Source organism: Echinops telfairi, unplaced genomic scaffold (assembly GCF_000313985.2).
Source record: "Echinops telfairi isolate 266 unplaced genomic scaffold, ASM31398v2 ScPeMD7_70;HRSCAF=299, whole genome shotgun sequence".
NCBI classification, from domain to species: domain Eukaryota; kingdom Metazoa; phylum Chordata; class Mammalia; order Afrosoricida; family Tenrecidae; genus Echinops; species Echinops telfairi.
In genome coordinates this window covers 54,259,439-54,280,793 of record NW_022103968.1, presented here as the reverse complement: position 1 = coordinate 54,280,793, position 21,355 = coordinate 54,259,439, and the positions used below count along the sequence as shown (strand labels likewise).

Below are 21,355 nucleotides of genomic sequence, written 5' to 3'. Positions count from 1 at the left end.
TGTGAATAGCAGCCGAATGGATGCCTCCATAAACTACCAAGGCTCTCAGAAAACAAGTTATAGTTTAATGAGCTGAGTGATATTAATGGAAACTGCTGTCATTACATAGTTAATAGCCCACGTCGTTAAATCTATAAAGAACTTGAGATCAGGGTAATAAATCTTATGCTTATTTATTTTCACTCAAAGACTTTGTTTTATTATAGTACATGGGTTACAATTGGTGGGAGAGGGTAGACCTACTAGGCAACCACTGCATGGGTCAGCTTTGGATGCCCATCCCAATCGTCATGAATTTGGTTTTTCCAGTGCTGCCCATCAGCTCCCGACCCTGCATTCTGATTCTGAGACTCGAACAAGTGCCGAAGAGCTCCCCAGGCGCAATGCCCATGGCACAACCCATCACAAAGCCCATCTTCACGCGGTCGAAGCAGCTTGGTTGGGACTGCCCATAAGGACCCACACCACTGGCATCTCACTTACAGCTGCAGTCGCTCAACTATAAACCTTATGTTTATATGATAACTTCCTTACTATACCTTAATATGAAAGCAAGATTAACAACTATCTGCTAAATTTATAACAACTATCTGCTAAATTTAAGGGCATTTTTATATGCCCTTAAGATTATTTCTTTTTTTTAAATAGTTTTATTAGTTTTTTTAATAGTTTTATTAGAAATTATTTCTTTACATGTCTTTTTTGAAGCTTTTAGGGAATTATACTTGTCAGTATAATTTACAGATTAGGATCAGACAAAGCTTTGTTTGGCATGAATTATGAAAGAAAATTAGCTATAGCGCAACTAGACTCAAACAACAGAAATTGAAGCTATCAGTGCTGTCATCCTGCTTGGATCAACAGTCAACATTCATGGAAGAAATCGTCAAGAAATCAAATATAATTTTGCTTTGGACAAATTTGTAAAAGATCTTTTTCAAGTGTTAAAAATGAAAAATGTCACCTTGAGGCCTTAAGGTATGCCTGCCTGAGCCATACTCTTTTCAACAACCTCATATACATGGGAAAACTGGGCCAAAAAAAGGGAAGAGGCTTTATGCATTTGGAATATGATATTAGTAAAAAAATATTGAATATCCTGCGGAGTACCTGAAAAGCAAACAAATTGGTCTTACTAGAAATTCAAGTAGAGCGCTCCTTAGAAGTGAGGCTATTGAAAATTCAGCTCACATACTTTTGACACATGATCAGGAATGATCGATGAGAGAAGGACATGCTGTTTGGAGTAGTTAACAGATTATAACAGCCAAAACAAAGGACTCAAACAGCAATGATCATACTGATGTTAGAAGACCAATATTTCCTTCTATCAGGTTCTTAAAGAGTTGGAATTGACTTCAATGTCCACTAACAACAATACACTGATAAATAATAAAAGTGGACATTTTAGAAGTCTCTGATTTTGTGTCCATTTTGAATCACTGTTTATGTAAAATTCACTGTCTTCTGGCTTAAATTTTTAGGTTCAGTCATTTTATTATAAAGCGGTTGAGCTCTTAATATGCAAGCTACTGATTTTATCTGTCTAAAACTAAGAGCAATATAAAAACAGGTCTGTTACAATTTTCTTACAGATAAGGAGCTCTATGCTTGGATGAAGTGTGTGAAGGGACAGCCTCATGACCACAAGCATTTAATGCCGACTCAGATTATACCTGGTTCTGGTAAGTTCAAACATAGTATTATAGGATAACCAGACTTTCGGTTGTGTGCTACTCTGTAGGACTCTAAAAAGAGAGAGGTAAGGTGTTTTTCTAATCTTCACAAGTTTTTGCTCAGTTATTGTATAAACTTGTATAAATTTAGGAAGATAAGACAAGCCTGATGATGAAAATCAGAGGAGTCATTTTTTAAAGTATAATGAAAAAAATCATACTGGATTTATAATGAAAGGCTTTTTCCCCCCAGCTTTTTATAGATTTATTTACTAATTTTCAACTATGCATAGCACCATCTAATCATTCATAAATGAAAGGCTTCTATATCTTTTGAACACACTAGATTTTTAATTTGTTGAGAGAGTACAGGCATATATGTAGAGATTGATCGATCAATTGTTGAAAAAATAATAGAGAAAAATGGAAGAAAATTTTAAAGTCAGTCTTAAGAATCAGTGTTAACTTTTATTAACTCGTTTTATTTTGTAGTTTTGACAGATCTTTTAGATGCAGTGCACATGCTTAGAGAAAAATTTGGTATAAAATCCCACTGTCATTGTACTAACAAGCAGAATATACAAGTTGGAAATTTTTGTTCCATGAATGGTATGACTCAGGTGAGTAAAATAATAATTTTAATCAAATAATACGTAAAGCTAAATTAATAAACATGTTTTTTTAGGTAATTTTATTGGGGACTCCTAAAACTCTTGTTACAATCAATACATCAGTTGTATCTAACATATTAGTACATATATTCCATCATTGTTTTTTAGACATTTACTTGCCATTGAACCTTGGGATCAGCTCCCTTTTTTTTCCCCCCTCTCCCCATCTCCCCGACCCTCGTGGCCCCTTCATAGATTGTTAATTATTTTCAAATCTCACACCATCCACTGTCTCCCTTCCCCTCTGGTTTCTGTTGTCCTTCCCCTGGATTGGGGGTGTGTGGTTATGTGCCGTTCATTGCGATAGGTGCCCCCCTCCTTCCTCACCTCTCCCCACCCCCACCCCCCCTCCCCTATCCTTTTGCCATCTCTGTTCCCATTCCGGTTCCTGGATTCCATGTGTTGTGTTTTATCTCTTGCCTACACCTGTGTACATGCTCCCGTCTAGTCCAGAGTGGGGAGCGGCACTGGGGTCATGTTAGTGGGAGTGAGGAGGCCTCTAGGGATCAGAGGTATATTGCATGATCTGTTGGTGCTCTACTGTACCTTGATTGGTTGGTTCATCCCCTCCCTGCGACTCGTCTGTGAGGGGATGTTCCATTGTCCACAGATGGACTTGGGGTCTCCACTCCAACCCCCCTCCAATTTCACCAATGCATTTTAGTTTGTTTGTTTGTTTGTTTACTGTTTGCTGTGAATCTTCTGATGCCTGTTGCCCTGTGTTGATCGCACCGACTGGTGTTCTTCTTCCATGTTGGCTTGTTGCTTCACTGTTAGATAGCTGCTTATTTAACTTCAAGCCTTTAAGACTCCAGCCATACACTATATCTTTTAATAGCCGGGCACCATCCTGTGTCTTCACCACATTTGCTTATGCACCCATTTTGTCTTCAGCAATCGTGTAGGGGCTGGATGGGTGAGCATCACAGAATGCCAATTTGTTAAAACAGTGTGTTCTTATATTGAGGGAAAGTAGGAGCCGAGGCTTAAGTCCCAAGGCCCGTCTGCAGCTTCAGTGTAATGCCTTATAAATATATGTACATAGGCCAATACCACTATCGTTAGGGATTAATGTATTTACATAGTGCAGATCTCTGTTGATCTCTCTATCCATGCCCTTGGTTCCTAGAGTTTGCTTCTGTTGCCTTTTGCCTCCTCCTGCCCCACCATCACTTTTCCCCTTCTTCCACCTCTATGTGCTTCCTCTCCACTAGCTTGGTGTTGCTCTAATACTCACAGGATGTCTGCTCTCTCCTGGATGCTGGGTCCACTTCCCTAGTTGTTCCCCTGTCCATGAAATCGTCCGCTCAACACACCCTTCTCTCCACCTCCTTCCCCTTAAACCTCCCGGGGCCATTGGCTCCATTGCCTTCTCCCCAAACTTTCCTCCCATGTCCAACCCATATAATTAGCAAACCAACAGTGTCCTACTCCGAACAATACGAAAACGTAGGGTTGAAAAAAAACCTTACATAGGTCCATGTCTGTTTGCTGGCCCCCATGGGTCCCTACCCCCAGTCCTCGAGGGGAATAAACATTTTAAAATCAATGTAAAACATAGGTTTTTTATATTTTCTGGGTTAGTGTATATAACTTATTTTTAACTATGTATAATTGAAGAGAGGTATTAAAAAATTCAATTGTTTTAACCCTTATAGGTTTTGCAGAATGTTCTTAATCACAGTAATAAAATTTCTCTGTGCATTCCTGAGTCTCAGGATCAAAATACTCCTCAGAAGTATGAGACAAATGGTAACAGCAGCCCTGGAAGTGATGTCAGTACCGACAGCAAGTTAACTCCTCCAGAATCCCAGTCACCACTGCACTGGTTAGCAGATCTCGCAGAGCAAAAAGCCAGAGAGGAAAAAAAAGGTAAATGTAGCTAATTATCTAAGCATGTACTGTAGGATGAGGAACTGCTGTTGGTGTGGTGGGTTACAAGTTGGGTTACTAACCAAAAGTCAGTAGTTTGCACTACCAGCCACTCTTCAGGAGAAACATGAGGTTCTCTGCTCCATAAAGAGTTACAGCCTTGGAAACTAGCAGGGGAAGTTCTCCTCAGTCCAGTAAGGGTTGCTGTGAGTAGGAATTGACTCGGTGTTAGTGAGTTTCATCTGGTTTTGGGTACTAGAGGATTACACTGTATTCTGCAGAGTTCTAGTAACTTAGAACAATTGATATTTGTCCTGCTTACCTCATGGCTTAGGTTCAATAAAAAAGTATCTTCTCTCATTAGATACTCTGTGCCTTCCCTTCCGTGATGGCATCAAAATTAGCTGCAGAATCATTATGGATGAGCATATTAATAAAACCACAAGGACAATAGATAAATATCATACCTATACTTTGAGCCTGTCTTAGCTATAGCATTTTTCATTTGTGACAGGTACAAACTCAGCTACATGTCTAAGATGTTGAGGATGGCCTTTTCATATTCAAACTGTTTGACTCCATATGAAGGATCTAATCCATCCTCTGGTGTGTAATCAGGTGAATCAATCACTAGTGCTACAGTTTTTTCCTCACAATAAAATGCAGGGTGCTACTTCTGTGTTTCTGCAACATACTGAATTGTATTTAAATTTTGTCGCATGTTTCATTTCAGAAAACAAAGAATGTGCACTTGAAAAATCCATGAAAGAAGAACAGGAACAAAACCCCAGTTCTCCAAACTGCAGAGCATCTCCTTCAGTGTCCCAGAGTAATGAACAAGGCTCAACCTTACGGGATTTGCTGACAACAACAGCTGGCAAGCTACGAGTGGGCTCTACAGATGCTGGTATTGCATTTGCACCAGTGTATTCAATGGGGACCCCAGTAAGTAGGATGCCTGCTTTTTGTGTGTTTAATGTAGCCTTTAAATTTAAATGATTTGAGGGTGTGCCTACTGGCCTTGAACTGCTGCAAATGAAATATACAAGAATAATAGGCATGTTCACACGTTTTATTTTATTAAAAGTAGGGATTTTTTAACTTCCATTTTCCTAGGAAAACAATGCTTCTAGAATGCCTTGAGATACTTTTAAGAATTTGAAAGTCATTGCTCTCATAGGTAACAACATAAAAGAAAAGTATGTTTTATGTTACTTAAAATATTTAGAGATCATATTTTTATTTTAATCATTCACTAGATAGATGAGCAAGGGGGATTACATGGGAATGTACACATTTTTAGGAGCCTGTCTTCCAAAGACCTAAAACAAGATGTAAGATGTGCACACGGCAGTTCCATGGAGAGAACCAAACTCAGGGTGCGCATGCCTCAGGAACAGTGCATGGACTCGGAATCCTTGTCTGTTAGCAGTCACATGAAAGCCTGTTAAAAATATAAGTCTTGGAGAAAAAAATGTGTACTTTGTCCCTCAAGATAAACATTATTTCAGACAATTTTTTTTCCTCTTAATAGAGTAGCAAAAGTGGAAGGAGTATGCCAAATATTCTTGATGACATAATTGCTTCAGTTGTTGAAAACAAAATTCCACCAAATAAAGCCTCTAAGATAAATGTAAAATCAGAACTTAAAGAAGAACCTAAAGAAAGCAAAAAATGTGCCATGAATGAAAATAAAGTGTACAGTGATATACCACATTCTTGGATCTGCGAAAAGCATATTTTATGGCTTAAGGATTATAAGAACGGTAATAACTGGAAGCTTTTCAAAGAATGCTGGCGACAAGGACAAGTGAGTATTTAAAACTTAAAGTCTGAATAGGCAAGAGGGTTACTGATAAATTATTTTCAGGATTTGGAAATATTTCTTGATCACATGTGATAGAAAGTAGGGTATCAAAAAAAACAAAAGGGTTATTAGAATTCTGTTTCTGAATTTTTATTTTTGGGCCAGATAGATAAATTAATAGAAAACCAGTGATTATTTGATAGTACTTTGTTCATTGAACATTTATTTCTCACCTAAAGAGATTTATTCTGTATGACAGGCATTAGATATTAAAATGAATATTGTATAAAAATGAGTTAAGAGATGAATAAGAACCACTTTAATCCAGAATTCATAGCTCTTGATCACTAGTGGTGCTATGGGATAAGCACCGGACTGCAAACACAAAGTGGGTGGTTCAAACCTACTTAACAGTTGCTCCAAGGGAGAAAAATGAGGTTGTCTGCTCCCATAAAAATGTATAATTTCAGAAGCCCTATATAGTTTCTGGCATTCTTTGTTGTTAATTTCTGGGGGAACTCCTATTAAAATTTGATTAAAAGTTAGTTGCATTCTGTCTAGGAAAAAAATACATACCCATGCAGTGCATGTACACACAATTTTGCATGTACAGTGATGCCTGGTTGTCAAAACTTCATTTCTTCCAAATTCATGTTTGAATACCAAAAAGTTCAAGAACTGAACACATTTTTGCATTAAGAAATAATGGAAAACCAAGTAATTGGTTCTGAAGCCCCAAAAATACACTATTATAAATTCACTATGGAGGCTTTTAGCTTTTTTCACATAACATTGTCTTGAATACACTATCCTCACCAACTTGCTTCTTTTATCCAAATCAAAAGTGACTTTTCAACCTCTGATGATTGATGATCAGGGTTCTTTGTTTCCTGGTTAAGAATTTTACACCTGTCACTACATTAGCTGCTTTAATCACTTTTTTTTTAATGTTGATGTCAACCTAGCCTTGTATTCAGCCACCAAATCAGACAACCAGCGACCTGATTTCAAATTTCGCACAGATTTCTTTCTTTAACTCTTTCGTGGTTCTCACAGTTTTCCACTTAGATTTACTACTGGTATCCCTAACTTTCTTGGAAACTGTGATTATCATATTGTACACAAATAAAACAGGAAAAAACACAATGACGAGTATTTTAATGTATTAACACAAGCTACCGTACGTTGTCTGGGTGAGTGTGTGGCATCACCCCTTTGTGTCCATAGTGAGACACGGCAGTGATTCACCTCTTGGCCCGGACAGGTGTTTTCAAGTCATTTTCAGTTTCACTATTAAGGAAAGTTATGAACAACACCAAGCAGAACTTTGAACATGGAGCAATTGAAAGCCAAGGTATCACTGTATTTTTTTTTTTTTTTTTGGTGAGGTTTCATAGATTTCCTTGAAATCCAGAGGCTACTCCTGGACCATAATTTTAGAACTTTTAGTTTTGTGTGAACATAAGGTGTGTAACATGGAAATATCTTTACTACTATGTTAAATTCCCAAGAACTTTAGTCCAGATGCTATTGAAACAGAAAGGCAGCTATGGGAATTAGGATACTAGTTTTAAAAGCTATTCTTAATTGATACTAAAATAAAATTTCACTCTATGTCTGAAAGGCTGGAAATTTTTAAGAGCATCAAGCATTCAGAGAACTCTTAAGTAATTGTGTTTGTCTCTGGGGACATAGTGGATGTATATGATGTGCAAAGGACTTTGAATTATTTCTTACAGTCTTATCATTTTAATTGACAGGTATATAAAAAATGTTAAATTGGAGGTTGAATTAGAGGATAACAGCAGTTACAGAAATACTAATTAGAAAACCTTTTTAGTATTTCAAGATGATGATAATGATGTCTAAGAAGTCTTTGAATTATTTCCATTTGCCTAATTAATAAATCTTCCCTGTTGAAAAATCTAGTTACGTTTCCCAAGGAACAGATCATGAAAAGAAGAAATATATTATTAGATGGGCTAATAAACACTCAGAATTTATATATAATCTGTGATGAATTTGTGAGTTGCCAACGGTAGTTGTTAGTTACCTAATAACTGGGTGTATTTTCACAATTGAATATGTTATTAGCACATTGAAAAAATTTCTTAATCAAGTGTTCAAGCAAGTAGTTAAGTAGACTTTTTTATCATTTTGATTTGTTCTTTCATTAATAATTGTATGGTTCCTGGTTAAGGTTTTTATATCCGTGTAGGTGATAAGAGTGTTTTTGTCTATGCATATTACATGTGTGCATACATACTTTAAATGAAAGAAATTCTATGATGCTTCAATTTCAAGAAATCGATGTTTATAACAATAGTATTCCTATAATAAATAATCTATAGATAAAGCAACCTAAAAATCTTTTTACCTATGGATAAAATTTGTATTATCCCCTTCTATACTTTTTCTGAAAATTATTATACATTAAAATTTTTATTTAAAAAACATTATATTATACATAACACTCTTGTATCATCTTTTCTATCTAATATCTAATAATATGCCTTTACACATCAGGGATGATTACTATTTAGTGTCTTTTGTACTTACTAATCTTTCATTAGGCCTGTATTATCTATATGAGTATATGAATACAAAATTAAGTTTTTAAGTGTCGATGTATGTTTTAATAATAGATTAGTAGATGTTCAAGTAAATGTAATTCTTATCTCTCATCTTTTTTACTTTTTTTAGCCTGCGTTGGTTTCTGGTGTTCACAAGAAAATGAACACGAGCTTGTGGAAGGCAGAGTCAATTGGTCTTGATTTTGGAGACCAGCAAGCCGATCTGCTGAACTGCAAAGATAGCATTACTTCAAATGGCAATGTTAAGGAATTCTGGGATGGTTTTGAAGAAGTTTCAAGTATGTTTTTTTGTTGCTACTGTTATTTTACTATTATTTATTTTTTTTAAATGATAACATTTTATCCAAAGAAAACATTAATAGAAATTAAAAGGCAGTTGTTCCCTTGTTAGTAACTAACTGTATTCTTTATAGAACGGCAAAAAACCCAAAGTGGGGAAACAGTTGTTTTAAAATTGAAAGATTGCCCTTCAGGAGAAGATTTCAAGACGATGATGCCAGCAAGGTAGTATATCTCTTAACATTTCTATTTTATTGACTCTTGGCTTTTCGAGGTTGAGCTGAGATTATTTGCAAAGTAAGCTCTTTATGAGCTTACTTTCTCAGTTTAAATCTTTTAGAAAGCAAAACTGAGTATCTTCAACCTCATCAGGAGGCCAAGCGTTCATGTGAGAGCAGTAAAGGAGAGTGCTCACGCCAGACACGTGAGGGCCATGCGCGTTCCTTCCTCCTCTAGCTCTGTGGTCACTAGAAAGGCAAGGTGGAGCTCGAGTCAGCCTCACTTCCCCTGTGCTGGTTGTAAGCAATAAAGGCGTTGCAATTTTCAAACTAATTCCAGGAAAGTTTGTCTTGTGATTTGAAGAATTTTGAAATTATATATTAAAAATATTTTAAAATGTAAATTTTTCCCATCTAATGTTCTTATTTTTCAGATATGAAGATCTTTTAAAGAGCCTGCCATTGCCAGAATATTGTAGTCCAGAAGGAAAATTCAATCTAGCCTCTCATTTGCCAGGATTTTTTGTACGACCTGATCTAGGGCCCAGGTTGTGCAGTGCATATGGTGGGTGTATATTGGAATACATCTCTCCCAAAATGGAATTACATATGATTTTAACAGAAACTTTAAAGATAGACTGTAATGATGATTAGGGTGGTGTTTGTTTTTTTTTTATGATTAGTTTTTATATAATCTGTTCTTTGAATAATTTGATTTTTTTATATTAAGCATTATAATTAGGAATTAACAACCAATAAAATTTTATTTCATTCATAGGTGTAGCTGCTGCAAAAGATCATGATATAGGGACAACAAATCTTCATATTGAAGTTTCTGATGTTGTAAATATTCTAGTTCACGTTGGCATAGCAAAAGGAAATGGTGTTCTCTCAAAAGCAGGTAAAGAATCTTGAAGGAATAGTTATTGTCTTTGGAATAACAATTGAACAACTACATGCATTAGTATCAACCAGGATGCCAGCCTCTTGGTTAATAATTACAGATTCCAAAATGAACTGCATTGAATATTTAGGGTTTTTTTGACAATGGATTTTTAAAATCATTTTATTGGATTATAATTCACACATAACAGGGAACCGATTACAAGGAACTATATGTGACCTCCTCCCTGGGGGACGGACAACAGAAGTGGGTGAAGGGAGACGTCGGACAGGGCAAGATATGACAAAATAACAATTTATAAACTATCAATGGCTCATGAGGGAGGGGGGAGCGGGGAGGGAGGGGAAAAATGAGGACCTAATGCCAGGGGTTTAAGTGGAGAGAAAATGTTTTGAGAATGATGTTTGTATGAGCCCCTAATAAAATGATTTAAAAAAAAATTCACACGTAACATAATAGTTTATTCCTATTAAGAAGAGTTGTGCAACCATCACCACAATCAATTTCAGGAGAATAAATTCAATTAAAGAATAGAAACTCGGTCTTGGGGCTCTGAAGATAATAAGGCATGGTTTCGTCTCAAACATACATCTTTTTTCTCTCCAATATCAAAGGAGAGATTATTTCCCATTTGAAATTCTCTGCCTTTCTCCTACCTAAGGTTTAGATCCATCAGTTTTATTGCTGCTGTTCACCTAAAACTTTCCTGCAATTGTTACTCCTTTCTCTTAAATAGAGACATGAAGATAGATCTTTTAACTTTTCCCTCCCTGCTGGCTTGTTTTCTCTTTAGAATGGGAGCAGACTTTAGAAAATTCCACCATTCTCTCTCTCCCTTCCCATCAAAATACTTGAGGTTCTGAGACCTGGTTTAGTGCCTGCTGTTTTACTGAAAATACTGTTGCTGTGGCTCACACCAACTCTCATTTTGGGTGATTGAACATTTTTTAAAATCTTTTTATTATTTGCTCCTTCTGTAGGAATTGGCATGTGGATCACTACTTCAAATACAAGGCTTTTGGCCCACCATTTCCCTGGTCCCACATCATGGACTGCACCACCCCATTTTTCAGGCTTCTTTTGCCGCTTCTATTTCGGAGTAACAGAGTTTATTTTCTCTTTTCTCTACTTGGTATGTTAGCCTCTAAATAACTTGCTGCCACTTAGAATATGGTGCACAACTTAAATTCCCCAAAAGTATAAAAACTCACTTTCATGTTTCTTAATTGACAGTATTCACTATATAATTAGAACACCTCCACCCCACCCTAGCCAACATTTTAAAGTCAGGTACCAAACCAAAAATGAGTCCGTTCTGATGCAGAGTGACTGGATAAGGGTTTGTTTCTAAGGCTGTAAATCTTCACAGGAGCAGAAAGCTTTTATCTTCTGTGGAGCTTCTGGTGGATTTAAACAGCTTGTCTTGTGGTTTGTAGCCCAGCACACAATCTGCAATGTCACCCAGACTTCTTAATGTCACATAATTGTGACCTGGTTCAACATAATTATCCTTTTTCTTTGTTGTGCCTAATGCAAACCATTCTCTGTGGTACTTACTCTCCATTACAGTAGCACCTGCTTTTCTTCCCGACTAGTCTATCATTTCCTGAATGCTGGAACTGTATAGTCTGTCTTTACTCCTACTCTTCATCACCACCTGCAAACCCTAGCGTGCTTGATCTTTTTATGAAACTTTCAACATTTTAAATTATTCTTGGACTCTCTTACTTTATTTAAATTTTTTGTCTTTTTGTACATCACAAAGAAAACAGTGTTTTAAACAAACACAAGAAAAACCTACTGCCATGGTGTCCATTCAAACTCTAAGAATCTTTTTGGACAGACTAGAATTGCCCTTTTGTTTTTCCAGGGCTATAAATCTAAACAGGGACAGAAAGCCTTATCTTTCTCCTGCAGACCAGCTTGTGTGTTTGAACTGTTGATCTTGCAGTTAGCACCTGAATGCAAAACCCTGGGTTATATACTAATGCCCACATGCTTTATTTCTGCCTATAGAATCTCTTCTACCTCCTGTCTCCCTGGCAAGATACCAAGGATGAATTCTGAAATTCATCCTTCAAAGTGTACTTCAGATTGTCATCTTAGAGGTCTTCAGGAGATAATAAACTTCTCTAGCCCAGCCAGTCATTTCCTTACCAATGGACTCATCACCTCCTTTTTTCTGGTTTCTTTTTAATTTCTAGAGCCATAAAATTGAAAAGGTGAAAAAATTAATGTTTCCAATGTTTAATTTTTAAGGATGCGCACAGTAAAAATCATCAACTTAATTTTTAAAACCAAGTATTTCCCCCCCATTTTATTGGGGACTCTTAAACAACTCTTGTCAGAATCCATACATTGCTGACATCAGGCAAATTCGTGCATGTGTTGCCTTCATTTTCTTCAAGACATTTGCTTTCTATTGAGCCTTTGGTATCAGTGTCTCTTTTTTTTCCTCCCTCCCACCCTCATAGCCCACCTACCGCTCTCTCCCTTTCCCTTCCCCCATGGTTTCTGTTGTCTTCCCCCTGGAGAGGGGTGTGTGGTTATGTGTCGATCATTGGGATCTGTTCCCCCTTCCTCCCTTCCTCTCCCCACTTCCCCCTACCCTTCTGGTATCGCTATTCCCACTCCTGTTCCTGGAATCCATCTCTTATGTATACCCGTGTACATGTTCCGGTGGAGTCTGAATTAAAGAAGCAGCACTGGAGTCATGGTAGTGGGGAGTGATGAAGCTTCAAGGAACCAGAGGAATGTAGTGTGTTTCATTGATGCTTTACTGTACCCTGGTTGACTCATTCCTTCCCTGTGGCCCCTCTGGGGAGATTGTTCCATTGTCTACAGATGGTCTTTAGATCTCTCCTCCACCAACTCCACCCCATCGTTCTCAAAAAAGTGTTTTTGGTTATGTGTCTGCTGATGCCTGTTACCTGGTCCCTATGACTCCTCTTAATCGCACCAGCTGTGTGAAACAAAGAATATTTTAAACCCCTCCCATGTGAAAGCTACAATGAAACTAAAATATATTTTCTTTTTTTTTAAACTCATTTTATTAGGGGCTCAGACAACTCTTATCACAATCCATACACACACATCAATTGTGTAAAGCGCATTTGTACATTCATAGCCCTCATCATTCTCAAAACATTTTCTCTCCACTTAAACCCCCGGCATTAGGTCCTCATTTTTCCCCTCCCTCCCCGCTCCCCCTTCCCTCATGAGCCCTTGATAGTTTATAAATTGTTATTTTGTCATATCTTGCCCTGTCGGACGTCTCCCTTCACCCACTTTTCGGTTGTCCGTCCCCCAGGGAGGAGGTCACATATAGTTCCTTGTAATCGGTTCCCTCTTTCCTACCCACTCTTCCTCTACCCTCCCTGTTTTGCCACTCACGCCACTGGTCCTGTAGGGCTCATCCACCCTGGATTCCCTGTATTTTCAGTTCCTGTGTGTACCAGTGTACATCCTCTGGTCTAGTCAGACTTGCAAGGTTGAATTCGAGTCATGGTAGTGGAAAGAAACAGGGGAGGAAACGTTTAGGAACTAGAGGAAAGTTGTATTTTTCATCGTTGTTACATCGCACCCTGAATGGCTCATCTGCTCCCCAAGACCCCTCTGCAAGGGGATCTCCAGTGGCCTACTCATGGGCTTTGGGTCTCCACTTTGCACACACCCCCATCATTCACTATGGTAAGATTTTTTGTTCTGATGATGCCTTATACCTGATCCCTTCGACACCTCGTGGTTGCATAGGCTGGTGTGCTTCTTCCATGTGGGCTTTGTTGCAAAATATATTTTCTTTATGATAATCTTTTACAGGCTCCTTCATTTTCGTGTTTTGACATGCTTTAGGGGTGGCAGGGGGACTTTGTCACAGATATTATTTGAGAACTGAGCCACTGGTTTGTGCACTAGCCAACATTTTCTAAGATAGTATCTATCACATAGTAAACAATGCATGTTTGAATTGAGAGATCTTCACACTAAGTTAAAAATAGGAAAATACTTCATTAGCACAAATTAGGAAACGTGATTTATTTTTTGTGGCAGGTTATGCTTTTATGTTAATAGGACATTTCTTTGAAATGTTTCCTATAATGAAATCAAAAATTCACATGAGAAAAAGAATTTTTAATTCACACTATATCTACTTGTCTACTACACACACACCTCCCACACAGTATATGTAATATACATACACAAAAGTGTATGAGAGAGAGAGAGAGATGGCGGGCTTTTCAGTTTGTCAACATTTTAGAAGAATGGTCTCATATTTCCTCACAACTAGAACTTTATTTTTTCTTGAAGCATTTGTGTTTGTTAACAGATTAACCACAATAATATATACGCTATGTAGTAGCATATTATAATTATATAGGACAAACTAGATTCAGAATAAATTTTGCTCCACCATTCATTAGTTGTATTAAGAGTAATCATCTCACTAAACAAATATAAATGAAAATTGTAATAACCTGAATATATTATGTGATTAATTATAAGGACCTACTAGTCATGATCAAGAAAAACCTTTGTAAATTCTGAAATAAATACATTTTAAAAACAAGTTGTTATTATGACTACCCCTTTGGGACAGAACAAAAAAGCATTAAGCTTGAATAGAAGCTGTCGGTTATTTCTTTCTCTAAATCTCATATGCTCCTTAGTTTGCCAGAAAGTAAATGAACTAAGAAAAGTACTGTTCTATCCCCAGTGACACACTACCACTATTCCCTGTACTTTTGCATTGTAACAGTTTTGAACATACCTGCTTTGACACTCTTCAAGATTCCCAGATTCTGTTAGGCACCCCTGCTGCTTTGCTAAATCAATATTAGAAGACTTAGCTTTCTCAAAATTTTTACTGACTAAATCTAAACCCCCCCCCAAAAAAAATAAATAAATAAATCTAAAAATATTCCAATATATCTCAGGAATACTCAAGAAATTTGAAGAAGAAGATTTGGATGATATTCTAAGAAAAAGATTGAAGGACTCAAGTGAAATACCTGGTGCTCTGTGGCATATATATGCTGGGAAAGATGTTGACAAGATAAGAGAATTTCTTCAAAAGGTATAATTTAAGTTGCAAATAATCTATCTCTTTATTTTGAGCAAGGACTTAATTAATGTAACCTCTTTGGGCCCTCACTAATATAAAAGACCTTAAGTGGTTCTCCTTTCAAAATTATGGGGATTTTTATGTATAGCCATAACTAGTGTTACTGCACTGCTCAAATACTGTGTTTTTTAAAAAGTGAAGGTGTATGGCAACCCCGTTTGGAATAAGTCTCTTGGTTCCCTTTTTTCCAATAGCTTGTGCTCACTTTATGTCTGTGCAAACTCACTGCCATTGGGTCAGTGTAGAATTACTTGTGGGTTTCTGAGACTACAATTTTTTACTGGAATAGAAAGCCTCATTTTTCTGCTGCAGAGCTGAGCAGGTGATTTTGAATTTGCTAGCCCTGTGGCTAGCAGCCCAGTGGTGACCAACTACCTCGTCAAGGCTCCTTGTGTCTCTGGTAATTTTTAACAAAGTGAAGGCTTGTTCACTCTCTGGTAATTACTCTGGTAGTTTTCACTATATTTTATATTTTCCCTACAGTGCTGTCACATAACCAATAGACTACGCTGTTGTGTAAATAAAACTTTTATATACACGGGGAAACTCAAAGCTTGTGTGACTAGCTTAATGGCAACACTCATTTTATTGCTGTCTAGAACTGATTTCACAATATACAAAGAATGCCTATATTTGTGGAAATTCGAAAGTCTTTTCTCAAAGAAACTTTTCATGTTGAGGTTTTAATCTGATTGATTTGGGGGCTATTAACTTAAAGAATAATTCTACATTACCATATCTTATTATTTATCTGAGTAGACTGAAATTTTGAGTGATGGTACCTTTAATTTAGTTAACTGTTTATTCATTGTTTCAAAACTTCCCTCAAATATTTTAAAAATTTTATAATTACGGGGATTTCCCCTAATGGATCATCACCACTGTTAATCTTGTTTTACTTTCATCTTAATTCAGAAAAGTTTTTAACATCTGTATCTATGGTCTTATCTCAGAATACCTCCCAATATTCTAATCTAAAATGTGGCAGATTATACTGATTGGTAAAGAGAATTCTTGAAATTAAAATTTCAAGGGTTAGAAGGCTAGTAAATAAGGGTTTATCTTTATTCCTGTTTTATAAAAAAGTGCCAGAAAAAGATTTGGGAACCAAATTCCTCACAATTGGACCAAATAGGTAATATCAAGATTGAAGTTGTCAAGGATTTCTTCTTGCTTGGATCCACAATCAATGCTCGTGGAAGCTGCATAATAGCTCCTTGAGGGATTGAAGAGCAAGGATGTTACTTTGAGGACTAACGTATGAATGACCCAAACCATGGTATTTTCAGTTGCTTCATATATTTGTGAACATTGGACAATGAGTAATGAAGACCGAAGAAGAATCATTGCATTTGAATTAATGGTGCTGGTGAAGAATATTGAACATACCATGAGCTGTAAAGAATAAACAAATCTGTCTTGGAAGCTGTATAACCAGACGGATCTTTAGAAAGAAAGATAGCAAGACTTCTCTCTCGTTCTTGGGCATGTTAACGGGAGAGGCCGGGCCCTGGAAAAGGACATCCTGCTCAGTCAAGTAGAAGGTGCAGTGGTGCAGAGTTAAACCCTCAATGAGATTGATTAGCATAGTGGCTGCAACAGTAGGCTCTGAAATAACGTTCGTGAATGGCTCCTGCCAGATATGTTTATGTGTCTTATACTGATTTTTACTCTGGGGGAGGAAAGTAACTAAACCTCCTTTCTATATCTCTATGTGCTGTACCTGTAATGTAAATGAAGGAACCGTGAGGATGGGTACTATATATTGAAGGGGAAAGTGAGGAGTGTCTGTACTGTAATGCAATAGAAACAGCTCAACAGTGTGCCATATTGTTTTGTTAGCTGTTAACTTCTCAAAGTATTGTAGAAGGTTGATATTATCTAAAAATTGTGTTTTAAATCTTATCCATGTTTCAGATTTCAAAAGAACAAGGCCTTGAGGTTCTACCAGAACATGATCCGATACGTGACCAAAGCTGGTATGTGAACAAAAAGCTCCGCCAGAGACTGCTTGAAGAACATGGAGTGAGAACCTTCACTCTTATCCAGTTCCTTGGTGATGCGATTGTCTTGCCAGCAGGAGCACTTCATCAGGTACATATAAAAAACAGCTCTAATGTAGGTTCCTATGTGTCAAAAGCAACTTGATGGCAGTGGATTTGGTTTTCTGGTTTGGAAAATAATCTGTTTTATTGGTAGAATTAGGGTTTTGTTCTCCGGGACGGAAAGGATATTTTTCTACATATGGAAATAACTTAAAGGTAGAAGTAGAGAATGACCTGCACCCTTTTATCAAGAAAGTATCATAATGCCTTTCTATCGCTTAAAGAGATCTCTGGCATTATTAAATTTGTATGTAAAGAGCTTAAATTGTTTTATTACAAGTCAGATATCCAGTTTTTCTCCAATGGAATGGCTTAAAATCTAATTTTCCATTACTTTTGTTTTTAAGTGAAAGATCATTGTATTGGGTGCTCTGACAGCTCTTGTAACAATCCATACATCAATTGTGTCAAGCATATTTGTACATGTGTTGCCATCCTTATTTCCTATATATTTACTTTCTATTGAGCCCTTTGTATCAGTTCCTCTCCCCACCCACACCCCGTGACCCCAGGATAAATGATAAGTTATTATTATTTCATATTTTACAGTATCGCTGCCTCCCTTCCCCCACAATTTCCGTGGTTCGTACCCCTGGAGGCAGTGTGGTTATGTGTCAGTCGTTGCAATCAGTTCCCCAAAAATCTCATTTTTAAAACCTCTCGTAGGAGAAACGGAGTTAGTATGAAATCATTCTCGATTGTGAAGCAAGCATAAAGGGGGAGGGGAGGACTGAGACTGGTAGTTCACGCTTTGCCCCAGGCTTTATATACTATGCCATCGCTGCCTGTTTGGTTTGTAGGGTTATTTGCAGAAAATATTCCTTAAATGATAAACAGCTACTTACTAATCTTTAAGATGTTAAGTCCAGGATCAGATTTGCCATTCGTAGATCACAAGTGGCATTAACAGTAAAATAAATAAGTAATAATAGAAAATATAACTATGTACATATTTTGGTCCGATTATATCCTGTAGGGGAAAAAAGCTTATTAACATTAAATTGAATACATGCCTTCAAAGGAACATCCAATGTAATGGAATAGTGTAGAAAGTCTTTTTATATATATGGATGATGATGTTGGTTTTCATTGAGTCAGTAACATGCGTGCTTGCTACAATACTTTCTCAACACTATGACCTTCCTGAAGTAGATCAACAAGCCTGTTTTCCCAGGCGTCTTTTTTTAAAAAAAAGAAAAACCCACTGCCTTCAAGTTAATCGCAACTCAAAGCAACATTATAATGCAGAGTAGAAACTGCTCCCTAGGTTTTCCTGAGGCTGCTGTGCAGCTTCATGGGAACAGAATGACATATTCTCCCCAGAGTGGCTGATAAGTTCAAACCACCGACTTTGTAAACAGCCCAACATGCTACTATGCCACTAGGGCTCTTAGTGGGTTTGATATGAAAACTTACAACTAATAGTTAAGTGCTTAATTTTTTATACTCACTGAGAAGCTTTCCTTTGATAATACAAAGCATCCATTGTTGAAAATAGTTATTTGCATATGCATTTTTGCTAGTGTCTTATTTTCTTACAGTTAAACCACATGGTGTAGTCTTTTTGTCCCCTCCTTTTCAAAATGTGATTTACATACAGTGAAATTCAACCTTTGAAAAAATTTTGTCAAATATATAGTTATGTAACAGTTAAACTAGAATATTTCATCACTGCTTAGAAATTCAAGCCTCTTTGTAGTCAAATTCCACTCCCAAAATATTATTCAGCCACCAGTAGGAATGCAATTCTGATAAATTATGTGCAAGAGGCAGGAACAGAGTAAAATAACCAGATAAAAAATGACAAATACATCATCACACTTGTATGAAATATCTAGGAAATAATCAAATACAGGGACAGAAAGTAGAGGGGAAGCCACCAGGGACTGGAGGAGAGAAGACTAGGGTATTGGGAGTTAATGCTTCGAGGATATAGTTCCTGCTGGTTACGATGAAAAAATTAGAAATATAATGCCATGGAATTGTGTATTTATCATTGGCTAACATGGCTTTTGAAATGTAACTTGCCACACTAAAGTATATATTTATAAAATATTCTATTTGCAAAATCATTGTACATGGAGATTTTCAGAGGTGTAACTTTATTGTAAAGTATGGTGTTATAATGTGAAATTTGGTTCAGTTTTTGGAGAAGATAAGTAATAGTATTGTTCGTTTTCCACAAGGATGCTTACCCTCCTAAAATGTCTACTTCACCGACAATTTGTCTTTTGGTCACAGGTACAGAATTTTCACAGCTGTATTCAGATAACGGAGGATTTTGTGTCTCCAGAGCATCTTGTACATTCATTTCACTTAACACAGGAACTGAGACTTTTAAAGGAAGAAATCAATTATGATGATAAATTACAGGTAAGAAATGAATTTTCTAATTAGATTGTGTTCTGCATGCCTCTTCTACCTGAATACAGGTTTATCACAGCTCAGGGGTTGGTTTGTCACAACCAAAGTGTGGCAACATGTATGTAATTGTATGGCTTTTATTAGTGGTCTTTAAAATGTTTGACTTAGTGACATTTTTTCCTTTAGATTAGACTCTCCATAGTCTATTAAATTGTATTTAGTTTTACTTTAAACCCAATTTTCATTTGCTCGTGTGTTTCCAACTATAAAATTATTTAAAACCAACATGTCTTTCAGGTAAAAAATATTTTGTATCACGCAGTCAAAGAAATGGTGAGAGCTTTGAAGATACATGAAAGTGAAATAGAGGATATGGAAGAAAACTAACTGTGGTCCAATTTGGGGGGTTTAGCCTGTTGAACTGGGATTACTTCTCCTTGAACTCTGATATGTATGCACACTGACTTAAGTTTCATGAAACCATCAGTGCCAAGAAATTCTCTTTGTAGTAATTACTTGTTACTGACACCACAACAGTATAGCATATGTCACAGCTCCTGTGATTCAATGTTATTAAAACAAGCTAAAATGAAAAAAGCAGCCCTTGACAGCTGTTTTGTATCATACTGTATATGAAGTTTGTGAAAATGCCAGATTTAAAATGATGTATTTATTTTTGGAAAAAAACAAAACAAAAATTCTATGCTATATTGTTGATCAAGTGTAAATGTGACCTTGTACAGTTTGCTAAAATAACGTGATATTTTTCACTACATTGAGACAGTTACTGTGAGAGTAGGACACAAACACCAGCTATTGCCTGCATTTGGGAAATTGCTGAATCGCACAGCAGTCATGTCATAAGCAGAAAATTACTGCCAAATAATTGTAAAATTTGTAAAATATAAAGTATATTAAGTAGATAAAAATACAGACACTTCAATATTTTATTGAAGCTATTCACTGTACAATTAAAAACGTTTTCAAAAGGTGTAATTTATTTAAAATTGTCTCATTTTGGTAAATTTATGTGAACTTTTAAAGCTAAATATTAAACTTAATATGCTATGTAAATATATACATATACATTTAATGATGTATTTTTTTAAAGCATTGGCTTGCTTTTATTTGTTAAAGTGCAAGTGTTACATAATGGCTTTGTACATTAAAGTTGAAAGGGGTTTTACATTTTCCATTAAAAAGACTTTATGAAAAATTGTCCTACTCCACATTTCTTCAGCTTTTGATATGCTTACGTCAAGGGGTGGGGGTTTCTATCATTATGACTACCATCTTTTTCTTGGGATAAAATTCTCTGCCCTTTACTCATAAGTTTTTCCCTTTTCAGGCTTTATGGGCAATCACAAATATGAGGGTAAATCAAAATTATTGCTATAAAATCACAGAAAACACTATAGGAATTTCAAAATGTGCACCAGATGTTTGTTGACATACCCTCCACCTACTTGTGTACTTTTCTGGAGTTGTGGTTTCCTTCCCTCAACCCATCCCCAAAGAATTCTACAAGTTTGGGTTTATACCAGAACAATAATTTTGGCATCCTAGAGGGTGTCTCAAATTGTGTTCTTTTGAAATGTTGTATGACTTTGGGGAATAAATGAAATTTGAAGGGCCAATACCAGGATTGTAGGATAGAGGGCTAAGGTTTCCCAGTGAAATTCTCGTAGGACTACCTTTGCTACTGATCATCTAAGTACATTGTGGTGAGCAATAATTACTTGT

General features: G+C 36.5%; 1 protein-coding gene across 3 annotated transcripts in view; it reads left to right on the top strand.

Moving 5' to 3' along the window:
• JMJD1C (jumonji domain containing 1C) overlaps nucleotides 1-20,837 on the top strand; it is a 165,172-nt gene extending 144,335 nt beyond the window's left edge. For 2 of the 3 annotated variants that reach the window (XM_045291565.1, XM_045291564.1), the window contains 13 exons: nucleotides 1,596-1,685; nucleotides 2,169-2,296; nucleotides 4,006-4,219; nucleotides 4,953-5,164; nucleotides 5,754-6,029; nucleotides 8,730-8,898; nucleotides 9,034-9,124; nucleotides 9,552-9,682; nucleotides 9,896-10,018; nucleotides 14,956-15,095; nucleotides 17,061-17,237; nucleotides 19,490-19,621; nucleotides 19,910-20,837. In XM_045291565.1, the coding sequence (XP_045147500.1) occupies nucleotides 1,596-1,685; nucleotides 2,169-2,296; nucleotides 4,006-4,219; nucleotides 4,953-5,164; nucleotides 5,754-6,029; nucleotides 8,730-8,898; nucleotides 9,034-9,124; nucleotides 9,552-9,682; nucleotides 9,896-10,018; nucleotides 14,956-15,095; nucleotides 17,061-17,237; nucleotides 19,490-19,621; nucleotides 19,910-19,999 (1,973 nt within the window). In that variant the 3' untranslated portion in view covers nucleotides 20,000-20,837. The remainder of the gene's footprint in view (nucleotides 1-1,595; nucleotides 1,686-2,168; nucleotides 2,297-4,005; nucleotides 4,220-4,952; nucleotides 5,165-5,753; nucleotides 6,030-8,729; nucleotides 8,899-9,033; nucleotides 9,125-9,551; nucleotides 9,683-9,895; nucleotides 10,019-14,955; nucleotides 15,096-17,060; nucleotides 17,238-19,489; nucleotides 19,622-19,909) is intronic. The other variant, XM_045291563.1, reaches the window with a different exon arrangement.
• Nucleotides 20,838-21,355: the final 518 nt, after the last annotated feature.